This window comes from Ranitomeya variabilis, chromosome 4 (genome assembly GCF_051348905.1).
Source record: "Ranitomeya variabilis isolate aRanVar5 chromosome 4, aRanVar5.hap1, whole genome shotgun sequence".
NCBI classification, from domain to species: domain Eukaryota; kingdom Metazoa; phylum Chordata; class Amphibia; order Anura; family Dendrobatidae; genus Ranitomeya; species Ranitomeya variabilis.
Window position 1 is genome coordinate 213,074,014 of NC_135235.1, and position 20,423 is coordinate 213,094,436.

General features: G+C 43.0%; 1 protein-coding gene across 4 annotated transcripts in view; it reads right to left on the bottom strand.

The window, feature by feature from the left end:
- LOC143770330 (cell adhesion molecule CEACAM1-like) overlaps positions 1-20,423 on the bottom strand; it is a 48,673-nt gene that overhangs the window by 11,579 nt on the left and 16,671 nt on the right. For 2 of the 4 annotated variants that reach the window (XM_077259850.1, XM_077259851.1), the window contains exons 3-5: positions 14,956-15,204; positions 12,640-12,897; positions 1,715-1,849 (exon numbers count right to left, since the gene is read on the bottom strand). In XM_077259850.1, the coding sequence (XP_077115965.1) occupies positions 1,715-1,849; positions 12,640-12,897; positions 14,956-15,204 (642 nt within the window). The remainder of the gene's footprint in view (positions 1-1,714; positions 1,850-12,639; positions 12,898-14,955; positions 15,205-20,423) is intronic. The other 2 variants (XM_077259852.1, XM_077259853.1) reach the window with 2 other exon arrangements.

Sequence of the window (20,423 nt, forward strand, 5' to 3'; positions counted from 1 at the left end):
TTACGGCATTTTGTGTCTGCCAGGCATGATGACTGGTTGTCTTTGCTGTCTTGGGCAGAGTTTGCTCTAAATAATGTTGTCTCTGACTCTACGGATCAGACGCCATTTCTCTTAAATTACGGTCAGCATCCGCGTGTCCTCATGCCCATTCCCGTCTCGTCTTCGGACTCTAGGGTGGTTGGATGGGCAGTGGAGGCTTGTGAAATCTGGGATCACACGCAGGATGCCATCAAGATTTCCAAAGAGAGAATGAGGGCCTCAGCCTACACGCATTGTCATCCGGCCCCGGTCTATGCCCCTGGCAAAAGTGGCTGTCAGCTCATAATATCAAGCTGAAAGTAGAGTCCACTAAATTTGCTCCCCGCTATCTGGATCCTTTCAAGGTCCTTGAACAGGTGAATCCTGGAGTATATCGAATCAGTCTTCCACCACATATCGCCATTACACCTTCCATGTGTCTTTGCTAAAACCCGTATATATGTCTCGGTCTTCAGGGACTCCTGCTAGGAGTTCGGACACTTCCTCTGATGATTTTGAGGTTAATGCCATTGTCGGGTCCTCGGTGGAGCGTGGCAAAACATTTTTTTGGGTGGACATGAAGGGTTATGGGCCTAAGGATAGGACCTGGGAACCTGTAGAGCACATTTGTGCCCCCCCAGCTTATTAAGGCTTTCGAACATGGCGAATATTGCTGGAGGGGGGATGCTAGCGGGGGGTAATGTTAGGTGTCGGGATTCTCCCACTGCACAGGGTAGATCTCAAGCCTTATCTACAACTGCAGTCTCCCATCAAGCTTCGGCCACTGTGGGTGCTGCTGAACATAGACGTCAGTCCCAGCGTCTTGCTCAGGCTCGTGCTATTTGTCCGGTTACTGCTGGCTCTTCAGCCAAGCCTTTGGTAACCAGCGGTAGTCAGCGACTAGCGAATATTCTGGAGACTGTCCAAAAATCACCCTATTGAGCATGCTCATGATGTGGCGAAGTCTCATTGGTGGTCGGTCGTCAGCTGCCCTGGTGATATGGAGAGGAGCTGGCGACCGACCGGAGAAGAGTTTGTTGTATGGATTTAGGGCTGGCGTATAGTCACTAGAATTCCGGCACCTCCGGAGAGGAGTTGTTTGAGTGCTTTTACTAACTGTCTGACCACTGTTGCTACCTGCTCCGTTGGTGAGCTTCGATCCTCTGTGAGATTAACAGGGATCATGTGTAGCGTCATATCTTTTGTTGCTGTGTGCGAGTGACACGGCTCTATTGCTGAGCATCTGCTTCATTGCTGTGTGCAAGTGACACGGTTCTTTTGCAGAGCATCAGCAAGTGACACTACTTCATGTACTGCTCACTGAGTGACTTTTAACTCAGTGTGAGCAAGCAATAACTCACTGCATTCTCCGCCATTGTTCACATTACCTGCAGTTTTACACCTCTGCACGGTGGACCCTGGGTTGCGATTGCATTTCCTCATTAAATCTATTTAGTGCAATCCACCAACCCTAACAGGCGATTTTGGCAACTATTTTTCTTTTGTTGGAATGCCACTAAATCTGCCCAATGTAAACAACAGGGATTTATACGTTTTAATGATATTACATGGCTATATAATGAAAGTACAGTAAGATGTAGTTCTCCTGATAATTAACATAAACATTGGTGATGATTAGCAATTCTTAGTAATTATTTCCTCTCTTTATGTAAATATATGCCAGAACTTTTCTTACCACTTCTCCTCTTTGTCAAAAATTTCTTGTACAAGCAGAAAATTCCTATAATAATTAGTACAACACCTAAGATTAGACCAAAGGCAAGTCCAAGTATAAGTTCAATAGGAACTTCACATCGATGAATTAGAAACTCTAAAATTGAAGAAGCAAAAAAGGTGGGAAAAAAAAGCAATAATATGAATACACTATATGGAGAAAAGTATTGAGACACACATCATAATTATTGAATTTAGGCTTTTCATTCAGTCGCATTACAACAGGTTTATAAAATAAAGTCAAAATTGACCTTTTAATGAGCTCGGCTACATAACTTAAGATAAGAAGCCAAACCAAGGTTTCCATTTGCAGACACATGTTTCAGGATGTTTGCCCCTTATCAGTTTAAATGACAGGGCTGGTCGATATTGAGTTTTAAGAATGCTGCATCCAATAGGTGAAGTTAAAGTTTATATCCTTATCCTCTCTTATGAGGCTATTTGTGCAGCGCCATAGAGTCCTGGTCGTTGCAGTAATGTCATTCTTCCACCAGGGGGAGTGATATTGCGTCTGAAGGCAATAAAGGAGATCTTCTGTCCAGGTATCACAACCACACACAACACACTTCACACTCCAGCCACCAGGGGGAGCAAAGGTTCTATCTACTAGGCCACTCCTCACAGTTAGGTAAAACTGGTAGTTGGAGGGAAAGTTAGAGAGTTCCTTGCTGGAGACCGAGAGAGAAAGGTCTCTAGACCGAGCTGGCTGGAGCGAGGTCCAGTCAGATCCAGACTGAGGTCTGAGGAGGACGAGGGTCCACGGAGCTGCGCCTGCCCCACGTGTGGCAGCATTCTAGGAAAGAGACATTGAAGAGAAGTGTATTGCAGTGAGTGAGAAACGAAGTCATAGCAAAAGGAGAGGAAACCAGAAGGAGTTCTGTCCTGTGAGAGGCTGCCTCCTTCTGAAGCGCAGGAATACTGGTGGCCAGAATACCGAGGGAGTAAGGATCTCTATGCTTTACTTCAGAGACTGGCAGGACAGTCAATTCCAAGTTGGCTGCCCGACCTTTATACACAGGAGACACGGTGGCAACTTGTGGGGGCCGGAGCATCTCTAGGGTCCCTATAAAAAGCCTCAGGCCGCCAGTCATACGTGTTTTGTTCTGTCCGACCATGGGGAACAGTGAGAGGAGTAATAACAGTGAGGACCTCATTAGAGCTTATGCAAGTGGGAACCTACTGTGTTACTGTGCGCATAGGAAGGCTATTGAATTCCACCTGGATAAGGGGACTCTGGATTTGCCTTCAGACCGGCCGGACTCTGCCTACCCTGTGATCCGGTGCCCTGGACTGAGGACACTGAAGCCTTCAGTAAAGGTAAAGAGAATGAAACCTCGTGTCCTCGTTATTCACTGCGCCTCACACCATCCACCATCTACACCTCTGGGAAGCCCTGGGATACACTTCACCTGTGGGAAGGTATACCATCAAGCTGCCATAACATCACCCCAGCAGACCCCTAAGCAGCGTCGGTCACCCTGACCGAATACCACAGGTGGCGTCACGAACTACCCCTTTAAAGACCTTTCCCCCTTTTTAATACAGACGTCCCTAGGGCCACGGACCGGGTCAGCCACCGTGACATCCCCGCTGAGAACCGAAGGACCCGGCTCCGAGTACGCCACGGTCTTATGGGGGCGCTGCAAATCTTGGCGTCACGAACAGGATCTACTTAAGCCTGAAAATAGGGTCATGTGCGCCTAAGAACTGTGCCAGAACTGTGTTTGAACTGTGAATTGCTTAAGGACTGTGTATTGCCGTTTACCACCAAAACCGCCGCCATTACCGCACCATGTGGCGTGCAGGAGGAGTGGGGCGTGTCATCGTGGCGAAATTGGAGCCAGCCGCCCCACAGATACTACTATGTCCGAGAGATATGCCCGTCAACAAGAAAGGTCCGCCTCCTGGTCTGGGATGGTGGAAGAAGGAACCGCCCTCTGGAGGAGGAGGAGCAAGAACCACTGGACACCATTAGGCAGAACCTGGTTGGCAGCATGGCGAGCGGAGGTCGCCCGGAAGAGGGGGAGAAAACGGCACCAGCCCCAGCCAATGGGAGCCGAGCGAAACCCTGCCAGGTTGCAGGAACCAGGAAATCCTGGGAGCAGAAGTGGAGGAGCTGTGTCGGCAGCTGCGAAGCATGTGCCAAAGTGTGACCATCGCCAGTGAGGAGCAGCGATGCCGCCAGCTGTCAGAACCCCAGCCTGCAGAGGAGGAGACCGGCACTGGAAACGCCGCGGAGGCAGGTAAAGACACCGACCCTGCCCCGGTAGCCGAGGAACCCCTGCTTGTGGCCGTAGACTCCCCTCCACCACCACCACCTGGCCGGGTGTGTAGCCGCATCGAATGCTAGAGGCCCTGGGAAACCTTAAGAACCTCCAAGAATCCGCTGCAGCCCACCAAGCAGACGGTGAATGTCCAGGGAGAGTGAGTGACATTCAAGTGGACCCGTACTACCACCGACTTGATCGGGTTCCCTGGGGAGGCCCAGCCAGAAGGAGAGAGCTTAAAGGTCTTCTCCCAGCAGGATTACCGTCAGCAGCTACTCCGGCAGCAGGAGGAGTGGGCTAGGAAGAAAGAGCTCAGGCATCAGGCCGACAGTGAAAGAGACCTGCGTGCCAAAGCTCAGGCTAGACAGATGAGTCTGGAGGATTGTGGCCCCCAGCATTACGGCACGGTCGTGACCTTCCGCTTACAAGGGGGTTGGGGCTTTATAAAGGAGCCCGGCTCGCTCTTGAGGTATTTGTAAACCGGCAGGATGTGGAGGCACACCTCATCGAGGGACACCCAGGCCGGGATCTGTACCCTGGTGACCGTGTTCGGTATACGCGCCATTGGGGAGACAAGGGGTGGTATGCCCTTCATGTTTACAAATATAAGCCGGAAGTCACTGTATCACCGTCCTACCACTCTACACCCGAACAGGTGAATCTTGCACCGGTCACCACGTGCTCGAAGTGCACTCAGACCTCAGTGGCAAGGAGAACAGTGAGTACACAGACCCCTATCCGGAGTGCAGACGCACTCTACGTAGTATCTGGTGGTAGCCGAAACTCAGCAGGACTACCTCCACCGGTACTACCTCCAGAGTGGCACCAATAAACCTCGAAGGATCTGAAGATTGTATATAGTTTAAAAACTTTTCCTGTTTGTTTTCCTGCTTAAAAGCCTGTCCTGGGTTATGCCTTTAAGGGGTCCTCAGTTACAGGAGGATTCCAAGTTGGCACCTGATTTGCACAAGTTATCATTGCCTTTAAAGAACTGTGAAATCATGGACTGTGCATGAACACAAACTGCCTGTACATAGTTTGCACCTTCTTAAAGGTGCTCTCTACTGGTTTTACAAGAAGAGCTTTTCGAAGAGACTGTTCCCGATGACATCGTGGAAATTCTTGCTGTTTTACAAGTTGATGATTGACTTGCATTTTGATTGTTTGCACTACCTCATTGAGAGACTTGAGTTACCCTTAAAGGGAATGTTCGTTTATTGCACTTTCCTTAAAATTGATAATGTTGCCTTAAGTAGTTAGATAGTAATAATGTTTACATAGCTGATAGTACGTAGCCAAGAATAGAAAATGTTAGATAATGATGTACTTTGAATAAAATTGAAGTTAAAGTAAATGTTAGGTTTTATAGGAATAGACTGAAGGAAAATGCAGTGAGCCCATGGGGGTAGACAGATAGTCCTGCATACGTGAAAGTGAAAGAAGAATAAGGGAAATGTTGATTTGCACTTTGAAGTTTTATAGTACACCCTTAGAGGGTACTCACACTTAACCCCTTCGTGCCATGCGCCGTACTAGTACGGCACTGCCGGCACTGCATTAGTGCCAGCCGCAGTACTAGTACGGCGCCCCGATCACCGCGGTCTCACGCTGAGCGCCGCGGTGATCGGGTGCGGGTGTCAGCTGTATATGACAGCTGACACCCCGCAGCAATGCCCACGATCGGCGCTATCACCGATCGCGGGCATTTAACCCCTCTGATGCCGCTGTCAATAGTGACAGCGGCATAGAGGGGGATCGCGCAGGGACGGGGGCTCCCTGCGCTCTCCCACCGGAGCAACGCGATGAGATCGCGCTGCTCCGGTGACCTGGAAGGAGTCCCCGGATCCAAGATGGCCGCGGGACTCCTTCCGGGTCATAAGATGACCCTGCTTGCCGGCTTCTGCTGAGAATTCCTCATAGCAGGCGCTGGCAAGCCTCTGGAACGTGCCTCTAAGCTCGGTGATCTGACAGAGTGCTGTGCACACTGTCAGATCATCGATCTGTGATGTCCCCCCCTGGGACAAAGTAAAAAAAAAAATGTCCACATGTGTAAAAAAAAAAAAATATTCCCATAAATACATTTCTTTATCTAAATTAAAAAAAAACACACAATAAAAGTACACATATTTAGTATTGCCGCGTCCGTAATGACCCCATCTATAAAATTATATCACTAGTTAACCCCTTCAGTGAACACTGTAAAAAAAAACAACAAAAAACGAGACAAAAAACAACGCTTTATTCTCATACCGCCAAACAAAAAGTGGAATAACACGCGATCAAAAAGACGGATATAAATAACCATGGTACCGCTGAAAACGTCATCTTGTCCCGCAAAAAAAAAGCCGCCATACAGCATCACCAGCAGAAAAATAAAAAAGTTATAGCTCTCAGAATAAAGCGATGCAAAAACAATTATTTTTTTATATAAAAGTTTTTATTGTGTAAAAGTGCCAAAACAAATTACATAAATGAGGTATCGCTGTAATCGTACTGACCCGAAGAATAAAACTGCTTTATCCTTTTTACCAAACGCGGAACGGTATAAACGCCCCCCCTAAAAGAATTTCAGGAATTGCTGGTTTTTGTTCATTCTGCCTCCCAAAAATCGGAATAAAAAGCGATCAAAAAATGTCATGTACCCGAAAATGGTACCAATAAAAACGTCAACTCGTCCCGCAAAAAACAAGATCTCACATGACTCTGTGGACCAAAATATGGGAAAATTATAGCTCTCAAAATGTGGTAATGCAAAAACTATTTTTTGCAATAAAAAGCTTCTTTTAGTGTGTGATGGCTGCCAACCATAAAAATCCGCCCAAAAAACGCTATAAAAGTAAATCAAATCCCCCTTCATCACCCCCTTAGTTAGGGAAAAATAATAAAATTTTAAAAAATATATTTATTTCCATTTTCCTGTTAGGCTACTTTCACACTAGCGTCGGTACGGGGCCGTCGCGCTGCGTCGGCCCGACATACCGACGCATACTGTGCAAGCACCGCACAAAGGGGGCAGCGGATGCTGTTTTTCCACGCATCCGCTGCCCCATTGTGAGGTGCGGGGAGGTGGGGGCGGAGTTCCAGCCGCGCATGCGCGGTCGGAAATGGTGGACCGTCGGCACAAAAAAAGTTACATGTAACGTTTTTTGCTGCTGGCGGTCCGCCACAAAACGACGCAACCGTCGCACGACGCTTGCGACGTGTGTCAATATGTAACTAATGTTAGTCTATGGGGAAAAAACGCATCCTGCAGATGACTTTGCAGGATGCGTTTTTTCGCCAAAACGACGCATTGCGACGTATGCAAAAAAACGCTAGTGTGAAAGTAGCGCTAGGGTTAAGACTAGGGTTAGGGCTAGGGTTAGGGTTGGGGTTAGGGCTAGGGTTAGGGCTGGGGTTAGGGTTGGGGTTAGGGTTTCAGTTAGAATTGGGGAGTTTTCACTGTTTAAGCACATCAGGGGCTCTCCAAACGCGACATGGCGTCCGATCTCAATTCCAGCCAATTCTGCTTTGTAAAACTAAAACAGTGCTCCTTCCCTTCCGAGTTCTCCTGTGCGCCCAAACAGTGGTTCCCCCCAACATATGGGGTATCAGCGTTCTCAGGACAAGTTGGACAACAACATTTGGCGTCCAATTTGTCCTGTTACCCTTGGGAAAATAAAAACATGGGGGCTAAAATATAATTTTCGTGGAAAAAAAATATTTTTTATTTTCACGGCTCTGCGTGATAAACTGTAGTGAAACACTTGTTGGTTCAAAGTTCTCACAACACATCGAGATAAGTTCCGTGGGGGGTCTAGTTTCCAATATGGGGTCACTTGTGGGGGGTTTCTACTGTTTAGGTACATCAGGGGCTCTGCAAATTCAACATGACACCTGCAGACCAATCCATCTAAGTCTGCATTTCAAACGGCGCTCCTTCCCTTCCGAGCTCTGCCGTGCGCCCAAACAGTGGTTCCCCCCAATGTATGGGGTATCAGCGTACTCAGGACAAATTGGACAATAACTTTTGTTGTCCAATTTCTCCTGTTACCCTTGGGAAAAAAAAAATTGCGGGCTAAAACATCATTTTGTGGAAAGAAAAAATGATTTTTTAATTTTCACAGCGCTACATTCTAAACTTTAGTGAAACAATTGGGGGTTAAAAGTGCTCACCACACATCTAGATAAGTTCCTTAGGGGGTCTTCTTTCCAAAATGGTGTCACTTGTGGGGGTTTTCACTGTTTAGGCACGTCAGGGGCTCTCCAAACACGACATGGGTTCCGATCTCAATTCCAGCCAATTTTGCATTGAAAAGTCAAATGGCGCTCCTTCCCTTCCGAGCTCTGCCATGTGCCCAATCAATGGTTTACCCCAACATGTGGGGTATCGGCGTACTCAGGACAAATTGTACAATGACTTTTTTGGTCCAATTTCTCCTGTTACCCTAGGTAAAATAAAACAAATTGGATCTGAAGTAAAAATTTTGTGAAAAAAAAGTTAAATGTTCAATTTTTTTTAAACATTCCAAAAATTCCTGTGAAGCACCTGAAGGGTTAATAAACTTTTGAATGTGGTTTTGAGTACCTTGAGGGGTGCAGTTTTTAGAATGGTGTCACTTTTGGGCATTTTCTGTCATATAGACCCCTCAAAGTCACTTCAAGTGTGAGGTGGTCCGTAAAAAAAATGGTTTTGCAAATTTTGTTGCAAAAATGAGAAATCGCTGGTCAACTTTTAACCCTTATAACTCCCTAACAAAAAAAAATTATGTTTCCAAAAGTGTGCTGATGTAAAGCAGACATGTGGGAAATGTTGTTTATTAACTATATTATGAGATATACCTCTCTAATTTAAGGGCAGAAAAACTAAAAGTTTGAAAATTGCTAAATTTTCATAATTTTCGACAAATTTTTGTTTTTTTCACAAATAAATGCAAGTCATATCGAAGAAGTTTTACTAATATCATGAAGTACAATATGTCACGAGAAAACATTCTCAGAATCAGCAGGATCCGTTGAAGCGTTTTAGAGTTATGACCTCATAAAGTGACAGTGGTCAGAATTGTAAAAATTGGCCCTGTCACTTAGGTGAAAACAGGCTTTGGGGTGAAGGGGTTAAAGGAAGAAAAATACTGTTTAGTACCTGCGCTTAGTAGATAGCATACCCGTATGGGTGATGGTCATTCATAGTTAATTAGTAATTGTTATTTACTTAATTTAAAGTCGTACGTACAATGTAAATATTTTTATTGTTTGTAACGTTCAAGTGTCCTTACCTCCCATAAAGGGAAGCACTGTTAAATTAATTGGTTTTATAGCATTCAAAATTTTGTATGTCTTTTCGCTAATGCATTGATGTTTTCTTTTCCCAGCCCGAGAGTGCTGGATTTAACGGAAGGGGGGGGGGGGGTGCAGCTCCCGAGAGTCCTGGTCATTGCAGTAATGTCATTCTTCCACCAGGGGGAGTGATATTGCGTCTGAAGGCAATAAAGGAGATCTTCTGTCCAGGTATCACAACCACACACAACACACTTCACACTCCAGCCACCAGGGGGAGCAAAGGTTCTATCTACTAGGCCACTCCTCAAAGTTAGGTAAAACTGGTAGTTGGAGGGAAAGTTAGAGAGTTCCTGGCTGGAGACCGAGAGAGAAAGGTCTCTAGACCGAGCTGGCTGGAGCGAGGTCCAGTCAGATCCAGACTGAGGTCTGAGGAGGATGAGGGTCCACGGAGCTGCGCCTGCCCCACGTGCGGCAGCATCCTAGGAAAGAGACATTGAAGAGAAGTGTATTGCAGTGAGTGAGAAACGAAGTCATAGCAAAAGGAGAGAAAACCAGAAGGAGTTCTGTCCTGTGAGAGGCTGCCTCCTTCTGAAGCGCAGGAATACCAGTGGCCAGAATACTGAGGGAGTAAGGATCTCTATGCTTTACTTCAGAGACTGGCAGGACAGTCAATTCCAAGTTGGCTGCCCGACCTTTATACACAGGAGACACGGTGGCAACTTGTGGGGGCCGGAGCATCTCTAGGGTCCCTATAAAAAGCCTCAGGCCACCAGTCATACGTGATTTGTTCTATCCGACCATGGGGAACAGTGAGAGGAGTAATAACAGTGAGGACCTCATTAGAGCTTATGCAAGTGGGAACCTACTGTGTTACTGTGCGCATAGGAAGGCTATTGAATTCCACCTGGATAAGGGGACTCTGGATTTGCCTTCAGACCGGCCGGACTCTGCCTACCCTGTGATCCGGTGCCCTGGACTGAGGACACTGAAGCCTTCAGTAAAGGTAAAGAGAATGAAACCTCGTGTCCTCGTTATTCACTGCGCCTCACACCATCCATTATCTACACCTTTGGGAAGCCCTGGGGATACACTTCACCTGTGGGAAGGTATACCATCAAGCTGCCATAACATCACCTCAGCGGACCCCTAAGCAGCATCGGTCACCCTGACCGATTTCCACAGGTGGCATCATGAGCTACCCTTTAAAGACCTTTCCCCCTTTTTAATACGGACGTCCCTAGGGCCACGGACCGGGTCAGCCACCGTGACATCCCCGCTGAGAACCGAAGGACCTGGCTCCGAGTACCCCATGGTCCTATGGGGGCGCTGCATTTGCATATTTAAATTTCCAGAGGAGCACTGCATGGCCTTTGAATCTCCATTTGCAGGCTCGGCCTTTCAACTAGTCAAAACTAGATGTCCTGCGTTACACTGAGGAGGGGCAAACATCCAAAAACACATGCCTGGAAATATACTGGCTGGTTTATCTTCTTATCCTAAGGCATGTGGCAAGGCTCATTAAATGGTTGAAATTTACTTTTAAGATTGCTATATCCAATAGGTGGCATTAGAGTACAATTGGACTATACGGCAGATGACACATCTCAATCATAACAGGCTGAGGTTACCTCTGACAGTGACATCATCAGTTTCAAATAATATCCACATTCTTCCTCAAATGTAAAAGTTAATCTTTGCAATTGTAAATTTTTCAGGTCGTCAATGACATCTCAGTTTTCTCTGAACCCTAGTCCCCTAAGTGAAAGCATTCTGAGTGCTAAGGAAGATGTTGGATCAAGAAACTCCCACATCAAGACAACTCTCCACATAATCAGGAATGACTATAATGGTGATGATAGGACAACTGAACTTGGAGAACAGATCAGGTGATGAATAGGTGATGTCATCAGATAAGGAGGGTGGTGGGATCCATGACAAAGAGTGGAGTCTAAATCCATCCAAAATATGTTCCAGGGAATATCAGCTTCTAATGTGTTCAGGTTGGGACAAAGAAATACTGCAGTAGCGGTAGGTGAATGAGGCTCAACAGTGCCCAAAAGCTCTGTTTGTGGGGTGATGGCGAATCCCATGTTCCATCATTTCTAGTGCTGACATAATTTTCCACATTGCCACTGGACAAATCTTTTGAAAATATGCAATGGATGGACATTTCAAAATTTTTACAGCAAATGTATTATTGAAAAAAAAGTTTTAAGTTTGTGGTTATTGCTGAGCAAAGGCATCTCTTCTTCAGTCTCTTGGTTTTCCCTCAAACACCAAAATATTTGAAATGATTCAGTGAAACTTACTGCTGCCAAAATATAAAGTAGAATTCCTTTAATTATCTCTGGATGGCTTACTAAAATAAGCTGTTTCTATTTTGCTGTCACACCGTTCTGAAGAAATTCATTATTTTTTTTCCAATCAAAAATTTTGTGCTCTGGTACTGACAAGGTATTCAACGCTGTTTTAAAAAGCAGCTAAAATAATACATTGCTTAATCATCATGTTTTTATCATAATTCTTTGCCTGGACAAGGGAAAAAAATGTTACAAACTTTTTACTGGTGCCCTCCAAAATATATTTTGTTAGAGGGCCACAGCTAAAAAGAAATAAGTCACTGATTTTTCATGGGCAATACTGGTCTGAATCCTGGACTTTTATTTTCAATTGCCTCCTTTTTGGCTATATGGATTGGGCCCTGGTGCCTCCCTATTGTTTATTCACTTTACAAACATGCACAAAACCTGTTACTACTCTACAGAAAGAGATAATACATTTTTGATGGCTAACAGAAGACAAGTCATTGCTTTTTCTAGCTTCCAAATACTAAAACGGTTGCTACTCCATAAAAAGGGATAATTTTTGGACCATAGCTTGTGACAAAACCATGGCGTCTTCCGGATACACACCATGCGTTTAAACAGCAGCATGCTAGGCATCTTCCCTCAAAAAGTATAATTTTTGGTCTGTTTTATTTAATTTTAAAGAACATAAAAATTCTGACAGTGCAGTGTGTTATTATACAAATTCATCATAAGCGGTTAACATCCGTTTAACCACATCCATATATGTTGAGGTCACTTTCATTGTACTAAGACTGTGTTTGCATTAGAAATCTGAAAATTGGTTCAATACGGTCCTAGTAGATCCAACTTTTTGGGGAAATTCTAGGCTTTGGCATGCTTTCGATTTACGGTGAATCAATCAGCCGCAAATCGAGTTTACAAGCAATATTTGGCAACGCTGGTGATGTTGAATTTCAAAATCTCAATCTGGCCATATTTCAGCAATCTGAAACTTCAAAACAGGTTACCGTAATTCGTAAACTATCAATTAAACAATTTCTTTATACCATTACCTGCAGTCACATTTACATATACAGAGGCAGTAGAATTGCGGAGAGTCACCGGGTTCCTCACCACACATGTGTACAGTCCTTCATCCTCAGTTATAGTATTACTAACAATATATTGGCTTGTACTTTCAGCTATGTCTCTGCCTTTGACTTTCCATTGGAATTCAGGAGGTGGATAAGAATCAGCAGAACATGTTAACATGATGGAGGAACCGGGCCTCACAAGTGCTGTTCCTTTTATTTGTACATTATCTGGACCATCTGTAAAACAAAAGGACAGGAGTTGCATTGGGTGAAGTTGCTCAAGAGATAATTAATTGTGATGATTCTACAACGTTTGTCCATTGTGGTTATCTTGACTTATCATTCAACTTTGTTGCACAATTTTTATAATTTACGATACTTCTTGAATTTGTACTTCTCAAGATTGAGAACCCCAATTCGGGGTTTTTGATTATATTTACCTATATAGACAATTTTTTTAAGAAGTTTAAAAGTAGTCAACTTGTTGACCTGCTGTCTACCTCTTTCCTCCTTGCTTTCTAAAGAGAATCTTACACGGGGCTTAGTTTACATCACGATGGTGGTTGTATAGAAGATGTTCTCGCTGAAGACGTAGAGTGATGTTTGTAAAGTTTTAGCTCCAGTTATTAGATCATCATGCATGGCATGTTAGTAAGCCAATCTGCTTACTTTGAGAAGCAATGAACCTAGAGCAGCATCAGTTTTTCAGATGAACCACATTCTTAAGATACAACTTCCTAGAACATTTGGGTCCACACATCTGATCGCTATAGTCCCAAGCTGAATTTTAGTGTACCACCAGATTTATTTCAACACAGAGTGAGTAATTATTGCTGAGACTTGCATGATATATTGTTTAATATTACTAAAGAGTAGTAGCCAAAATTAATGTACTATAAGTTCCTGTAAGTGTGACAATGTCCTCAACAAATAGGCCCCAACATTTGGACTTAGCTTGTTGCATTGCTACAGAAATATTATATTTTATGTTGTTCACTAGTGTGTTAGAGATGAGCAAATCTTTTTGATGCAAACCAAATTTGTGTCAAATTTGTAAGAATTTGCTGAAGTCAGAGTTAGAGTGGTCACCATGTTGTATATCCTTTTACTTCATTTTGTATACTATGACTATGTTATATTATTTTTTGCGACGTGTAGAGTTTTCTTTGATGTGATACCCAGACTTTTATCTTTCTTGTCATAATGCTGTAAATATTTACTTTTAAGAAGTTGTTAAGATTCAAGGCTACATACACAGTTGCAAAAATTAATTAACTTTTAGACAATTAATTGTCCTTTAGTATATAAGATTCTTTAGCACAAAGTTCAAAGAACTTCTTATATTTACGCAAGTACCTAATTTGAACCATAATCAGGAGATATAACATAGCCTGTTTAAAAGCAGAGGCAGGAAATGCAGCAGCCATTTTCCTGTGAATTTGGATAGTGAAAGGAGGTCACATCTCCAGGCTTAGCTGTAGACATAGGATAAGAAAGCCATAAAACACTGACGAAACTGGTCTCATCTTGTGTCTGACAGCACAGCAATGAAGACGGTTATCTTGTGAGGAACAGGCTGTTGTATACCGATGATTACCAATCCATTCATTCACACATAGTCAAGGGACACATTGGCATTATTAATACTGTTTGCACTCAAAAACTTAAAAAAGTTTGACAACAATCATAAGAGAGTATTTATTATGTTTTCTCTGTTTTTTTTTTATTTTAAAAGGTATTTTGTTTTCTAAGATGTCTTAACCTTTCATTAATGACCATATGGTTTCAAGTCTATTTGGTTATTTTATTTTAGATTATTTCTGGCTTTTATTTTACAAACCATAGCTTATTCCCACCCAGGTAGGCATTTCTTTGAATATTGGCACCCCTTTTGTTTATGTTAATCCCCCTTATTGTATTGATCTCCATATATTGTTTAATTTTGAGAAAAGGTTCAGTACCAACTTAAAAGGAATTAATAAAAGCTACTTGAAGTATTACCATACGTGGAACAACTCCTCCTTCAAAGCAGCTCAGTCTATCATAACATCTATCTCCTACTGCTCCTCACATTATATTATTTCTATCTCTTGTGTGTAATGAACTTGAATGGGGGCTTCCCAAGTTGACCACTAGCGGAAGAGGAAGACCCTTCTACATCTCTGGTAAGCTTCCAGAAAGAATTTGATGGAGCTCTACTCCATAGTGAACAGAGACCTATAAGACATCCTTGTTAATGAGATTCTGCAAAAAGTCTATAATAACCACCCCCATACAAATATTTTGGTTACTCACAGGCTATAGAAACTGTATATGGATCACTGACGTCCCTACTGGCAATATTCTGAGCTTCACACCGGTATTCTCCTGAATCCTCTCTCTTAACCCTGGAGAACATGAGAGACTTGGTTTCGGAGGACATCTTGATATCCCTCTTGGTCCAGGTTATGTATGTAGCATGTGAGGTGTCACATGTTAAGGTGAATGGATAATTTTCCTTGGGTTGGGTGATGGATGCTGTTATTTTAGGTTTAGCGACTGGTTCTGTAAATTGAGAAACGTAGAAGACAATTATTAAATAAACTATTAGATCACTAGTAGAATGCAAGTAATATATTAAAAGCAACAGTGTCTAAGAATTACATTTTTCTGTATTATAGAATTCTGAGTTAAAGAAGTAAAATCATTAAAGTGATCCTGTCACCTTCAAAAACACTATTTACCTGCAGACATAGTGATGATGTGCAGGTTAATAGTGCTTAAACCATATCTGGCTGCCTTACTGGAACAGCAGCTACAGGGAGAAAAGGGATTTTTAAACTCTCTGCAGCCGCTTACTCACTACACAATGAGTGCACTGTATTAACTCCCTGCATATTGATCGACAACCTGATCTGCACACATACCGCCTACAAATATCACTATGTCACCTGTGAGTAATGTTTGATATAGTAAATCCTTGTATTATCCTTAAAGTGAATCTATCACCAAGTTTTTTCTATGTAATCTGAGAGCAGCATGATGTAAGAGCCGAGGCCCCAATTCCAGTGATGTCACTTACTGGCCTGTATGCTCAAATTTGGTAAAATCCTTGTCTTTTGTGCTGCAGACCTAGTAGTTCTCTGAATGCTGAGCCCTGTGTAACTCCGCCCACACCACTGACTGGCAGCTTCTTGTGAACATTGTATATTGTCATAAAGCTGCTAATTAGCGGTGGGTGTGTGGCTACACAGAGCAGGATGACACAATAGTTCCTGTGGGCTGTTATCCCCCTCTACTCCTCCTTGGTCAGGCCTCATCTGGAATACTGTGTCCAGTTCTGGGCACCACATTTTAAAAAAGACATCGAAAAACTGGAGCAAGTTCAGAGAAGAGCTACCAAGATGGTTAGCGGAAAGCAAACTATGTCCTACGAGAAACGGTTAAAGGATCTGGGAATGTTTAACTTGCAAAAAAGAAGACTGAGAGGAGACTTAGTAGCTTGTGGAGACACGAAGATGAGTGGGTGCTCTCGTCCTCTGGCTTGGCTGTCTTTAGAATGACCACATGGACCAGGGCTCATCCCACTGAACATCCATACTCCTTTGCCATGGGCAAAATACCACTCAGACAACACAGGGTGAGGATAACACAATGGGGTGATCACCAACTGTCAATAATACAGAGTATAGACCCATCAAATATATAAGATGGTGCAAATGACAGTCTCACCCCTCCATTTAAGACCTTTTTCTTGGAAGTCTGTCTTGTCAGGTTACTCTGTCTTTCTTACTAGCTTGGATAGAAGCATTTTTGTATAGAGGATTATTTGATTTTACCTATGGCACTAAAGCTGCAGTATATTGAGTTGCATGATTAGACACTGTAAGGACACTCTAATTTACAAGATTTTAGCTTCTTCTTACATTTCTAGAAGAAGTAACAGAGAAATTGCACAACATGGAGTTCTGAAAAAGGAACTCCAGAATTGTTATTTCATGGCCATACAAGTATTTGCGAAAATAGATCTGGAGAGCCATCATGTCCTCTGGTAGTGAATGTTTTCTGCCTGAGATGTGTCTCATCAGTTGCAGCATCGTTTATCCAGGCCTCCTGATGATCCAGATTGGTGAAACGCGTTGAGACGTGAGGCATGGGTCCTCAAGAACATCGTTTATGATGAGTATTTCATGACTATAACTGGCACTGTTCTATATCATGTTTTGGGTGTGCGGTGTTCTATCTGTACTGCATTTAACCCTAAACCTAGCTTGCCTTTATTAATGACTGTCATTTTGTTGGTCTCCATTTGGTTATATATCTAAGAACCTAATGATTGGTATATCATGTTCTGGGTGTGTGGCGTTTTGTGTACATCACATTGAACTTTAAATTGAGCCTACCCCTATTAATGACTGTCATTTTGTAGGTTTCCATTAGGCTATACATCCAATAGCCGGGGTTTCAGCGATAGGGTCACCGTCAGGGTGAGCCTTCGTTGAGTGGGGGCGCCAATTCCGCTGTACAGTAGGGTGCCAACCCCCACAGTTAGGTAGGCTGTGACAGAACAGGGAGCAGTTTTAGTCAGACACTCTTTGTGTGTTCCATGCACTATATGTTTGCACTTTAGGTAATTGTGTCACTCTGCCTCACACTGTCTATTGAATGCTCTATCAGGCAATCACTGTCTTTTCCAATTTTTCTGCCGCGTGAGATTGGGGTATAATTGGATCACATTACCCAGAATAACTGTATAGGAGTAAGAGGGTCAGCCGTCGATGAGTGGGAGCGCCTCTCTCGTATCAATCTTAGGGTGCCAACCTCCGCTGTCAAGGCAGGGAAATTTAGTGTTCACAGTGTGAGGGACAGTTGCAGTGAGCATGGTTGTATGTACTTTTGCTGTGTGGTTAACGGTTTTAAAAATTGTTTAATAAAAATTACTTTTATCTATTAATATCCGTCAGGATACAAGGTTCTTGTTAGTGTTAGTTCTTGGATTATTATAACCTTGTTGGTCTATTCAAATTTTTCTAGTTTGAGTAACAGAGAAATTGCACAACATGGAGTTCTAAAAAAGGAACTCCAGAATTGTTATTTCATGGCCATACAAGTATTTGCGAAAATAGATCTGGAGAGCCATCATGTCCTCTGGTAGTGTATGTTTTCTGCCTGAGATGTGTCTCATCAGTTCTATATTTTATTGTATGGTTTGTGCCCCGCATGTTTAGCTCTGCTTTCTGACCGTTATGTGGTCTCTCTATGGCTGTATTAATATTTATATTTGTAAGGAAGTGGACAATAGAGAAGATGAGTGTAGTGGATGCCTAGCTGAGCAACTGCAAGCAAAAAACGCCATCTGCTGGTCAAAGCCGAAAGGGAAAGTAAAGGAAGAATTACAGTAGTAGGAACCTAATAGTTGGAACCTATTTTCAGACAGGAAGAATTTGAAGACGGCACCAGGTCAGGTGACATGTGTCTCAGTTCCCAAGTCACAGAATTCGAGATGTAGAGGCTCAAGATTGACACCCACCAAAGACCCGGATACCTGAGGAAGATGCACCTACAGATGACGGAAATAATTACTTAGGGTCTAATCCCCCTCCCCTGGAAAACTTTGACACTGTCTTCTGTGAGATTCAAATTCTTATCTGAAACTCTCCCAACAACATATTTCTGGTCAACCATTTGTGTGTAATTTAATTACTGTTCAAATGTTTGTTTAAAACTGAGCATTATAATACTTAATGAAGGAAAGTTTTGCCTTCCCCCTAGCTGGCAGTTTTATGTATCTCCCAGCTCTTTGATTCACAACATCTTTAATTTGGTTATAAGTTACTTTAAACCCATTCAATACATACTAATTTATCTCCGCAATCTTTCTATATTTCTCCCCACCCCCCTCCTTGCTCCCTCCTCTCACCCTTTCCTCCTTCAGGCACCTAGGGATGTCCGCCGTTGACGTACAATTCATCAAGATGACCGTCTCCCCAAAGGTACTCAAACTTCTAACCCTTAATATGAATGGGTTCAACTCTCCGAGCCCCAGAGGCCAAACTCTCTAAGGTTTTAGAAAAAAAAGGCATAGATTTGCTATTGTTACAGGAAACAAACTTTACTAAAGAAAAAACTCCCTCATTTGAGAAGGCTTATTATGACAGATGGCTCCATGCCACATCGCCCCAAGCGAAATTGAGAGGAGTGTTAATAGCCATAGCTAAAGATATTCCATTCCTCCTCCATCACCAACTAATAGATGAGAATGGTCGCTTTATTTTGATAAAAGGAATCCTGGCTGGTGAGGCAGTAACCATCTGTAATATTTATGCGCCAAATAAGAAACAAATGAAATGGCTTCTGGCCATATTTAAGAAAATAAGATAGTTCAGGGAAGGTATCCTCATTTTAGGAGGAGACTTTAATTTAGCTCTTGAACCTTCCATTGATACTACAAAAAAAAGAAGTTCGATCTATTTGAGAGATCTAGCAAGGTTAAAGACTGCCCTTCATTCTCTAAATCTGATAGATCTTTGGCGCTACTTTCACCCAACGAAACGAGACTACACGTTCTTTTCACACTGGCATGGTTCGTATCATCGTATCGATTATCTCTTTGCTCCCAGGTCTTTACTATCTAATGTACAACAAGCTGATATAGTTTCCTCTATATTCTCTGACCATTCATATGTGTTAGTCGAACTAATTTTGTCTAAGCAATTTTCCCCATGTAGAACGTGGCAACTAAACGATTCCCTACTAGACAACCCCTCATCCAAAACCCGCATCAAAAAGGCCATCCAAACATACTTTGAACTCAATAATAATGCCGAGACTTCATCCATAATACTTATCACATATCACATATCAGTGATGAGAGGAGAACTCATCTCCATCGCATCATATTTAACCCTCCGTCAGGGGCAACTGATCTGACAGGCGCAGCTCACTTAGTTTCATTTCTCTATTTTCAGTGGTTTGTCTGGGAAACACCCTCCTCCCAGTACCTTCCTAACTTTAAAGGCTGTATGAAACCTGAGAAGCCTCTTGTGCTGCAGAGCTGCAGGAGATCAGATATCGGTGTTTTGGCTTCTCAGGCTCATTGCCCCTGAATGCGTCACACCTTTGACGGTGAGAATTTGCTGTTTTTATTCATCCCAATTGTTTTTTTAGCTTCTTTTATGAATAGCTAGTGCTAAATTTGTGGATTTGTCATAGAAGGTTTTGTTAGAAATAAGATTGTGCTTCTCAGGCACATTGCGCCCTAACACATATTCTCTCTCTTGCTTCAGCTTTTCTTCTGAAATGGTGAGGAGAATATTTGACTTGTCCAATGCCCTTCATGTTGAGCAAGTGCAAAATATACTGCTTGATTATGATACAGACCTTTTACAGCTAGAAGATTTAGGGGAAGAAAGTGACATTGATTCAGAAGATGATGTGGAAGAATGTCCAGATGTGTCTGATACAGATCAAGATGGAGAGAGTGAGGAGGATGCTCAAGACATTGAAACATATTACTTTTCTGGTTATTAAACATTTTGTTTCCACCTGATTATGTGTATTCTCATTTATTACATTCCTATTAAGGTAACTGATCACTTTTAGAGCATTGAAATTTAAAAAAAAGGAAAATATAATCAATTTTCTAGCCTGTGCTGGACAGGCGCAATGCCCCTAAACTCGTTATGAAACATATTGCCCCTGACGGAGGGTTAAATAAAATGAAAAACAAAGAAATCAACTCTCTCCATGGAGAAATAATTAGTTTAGGAAACCAACATAAAAAA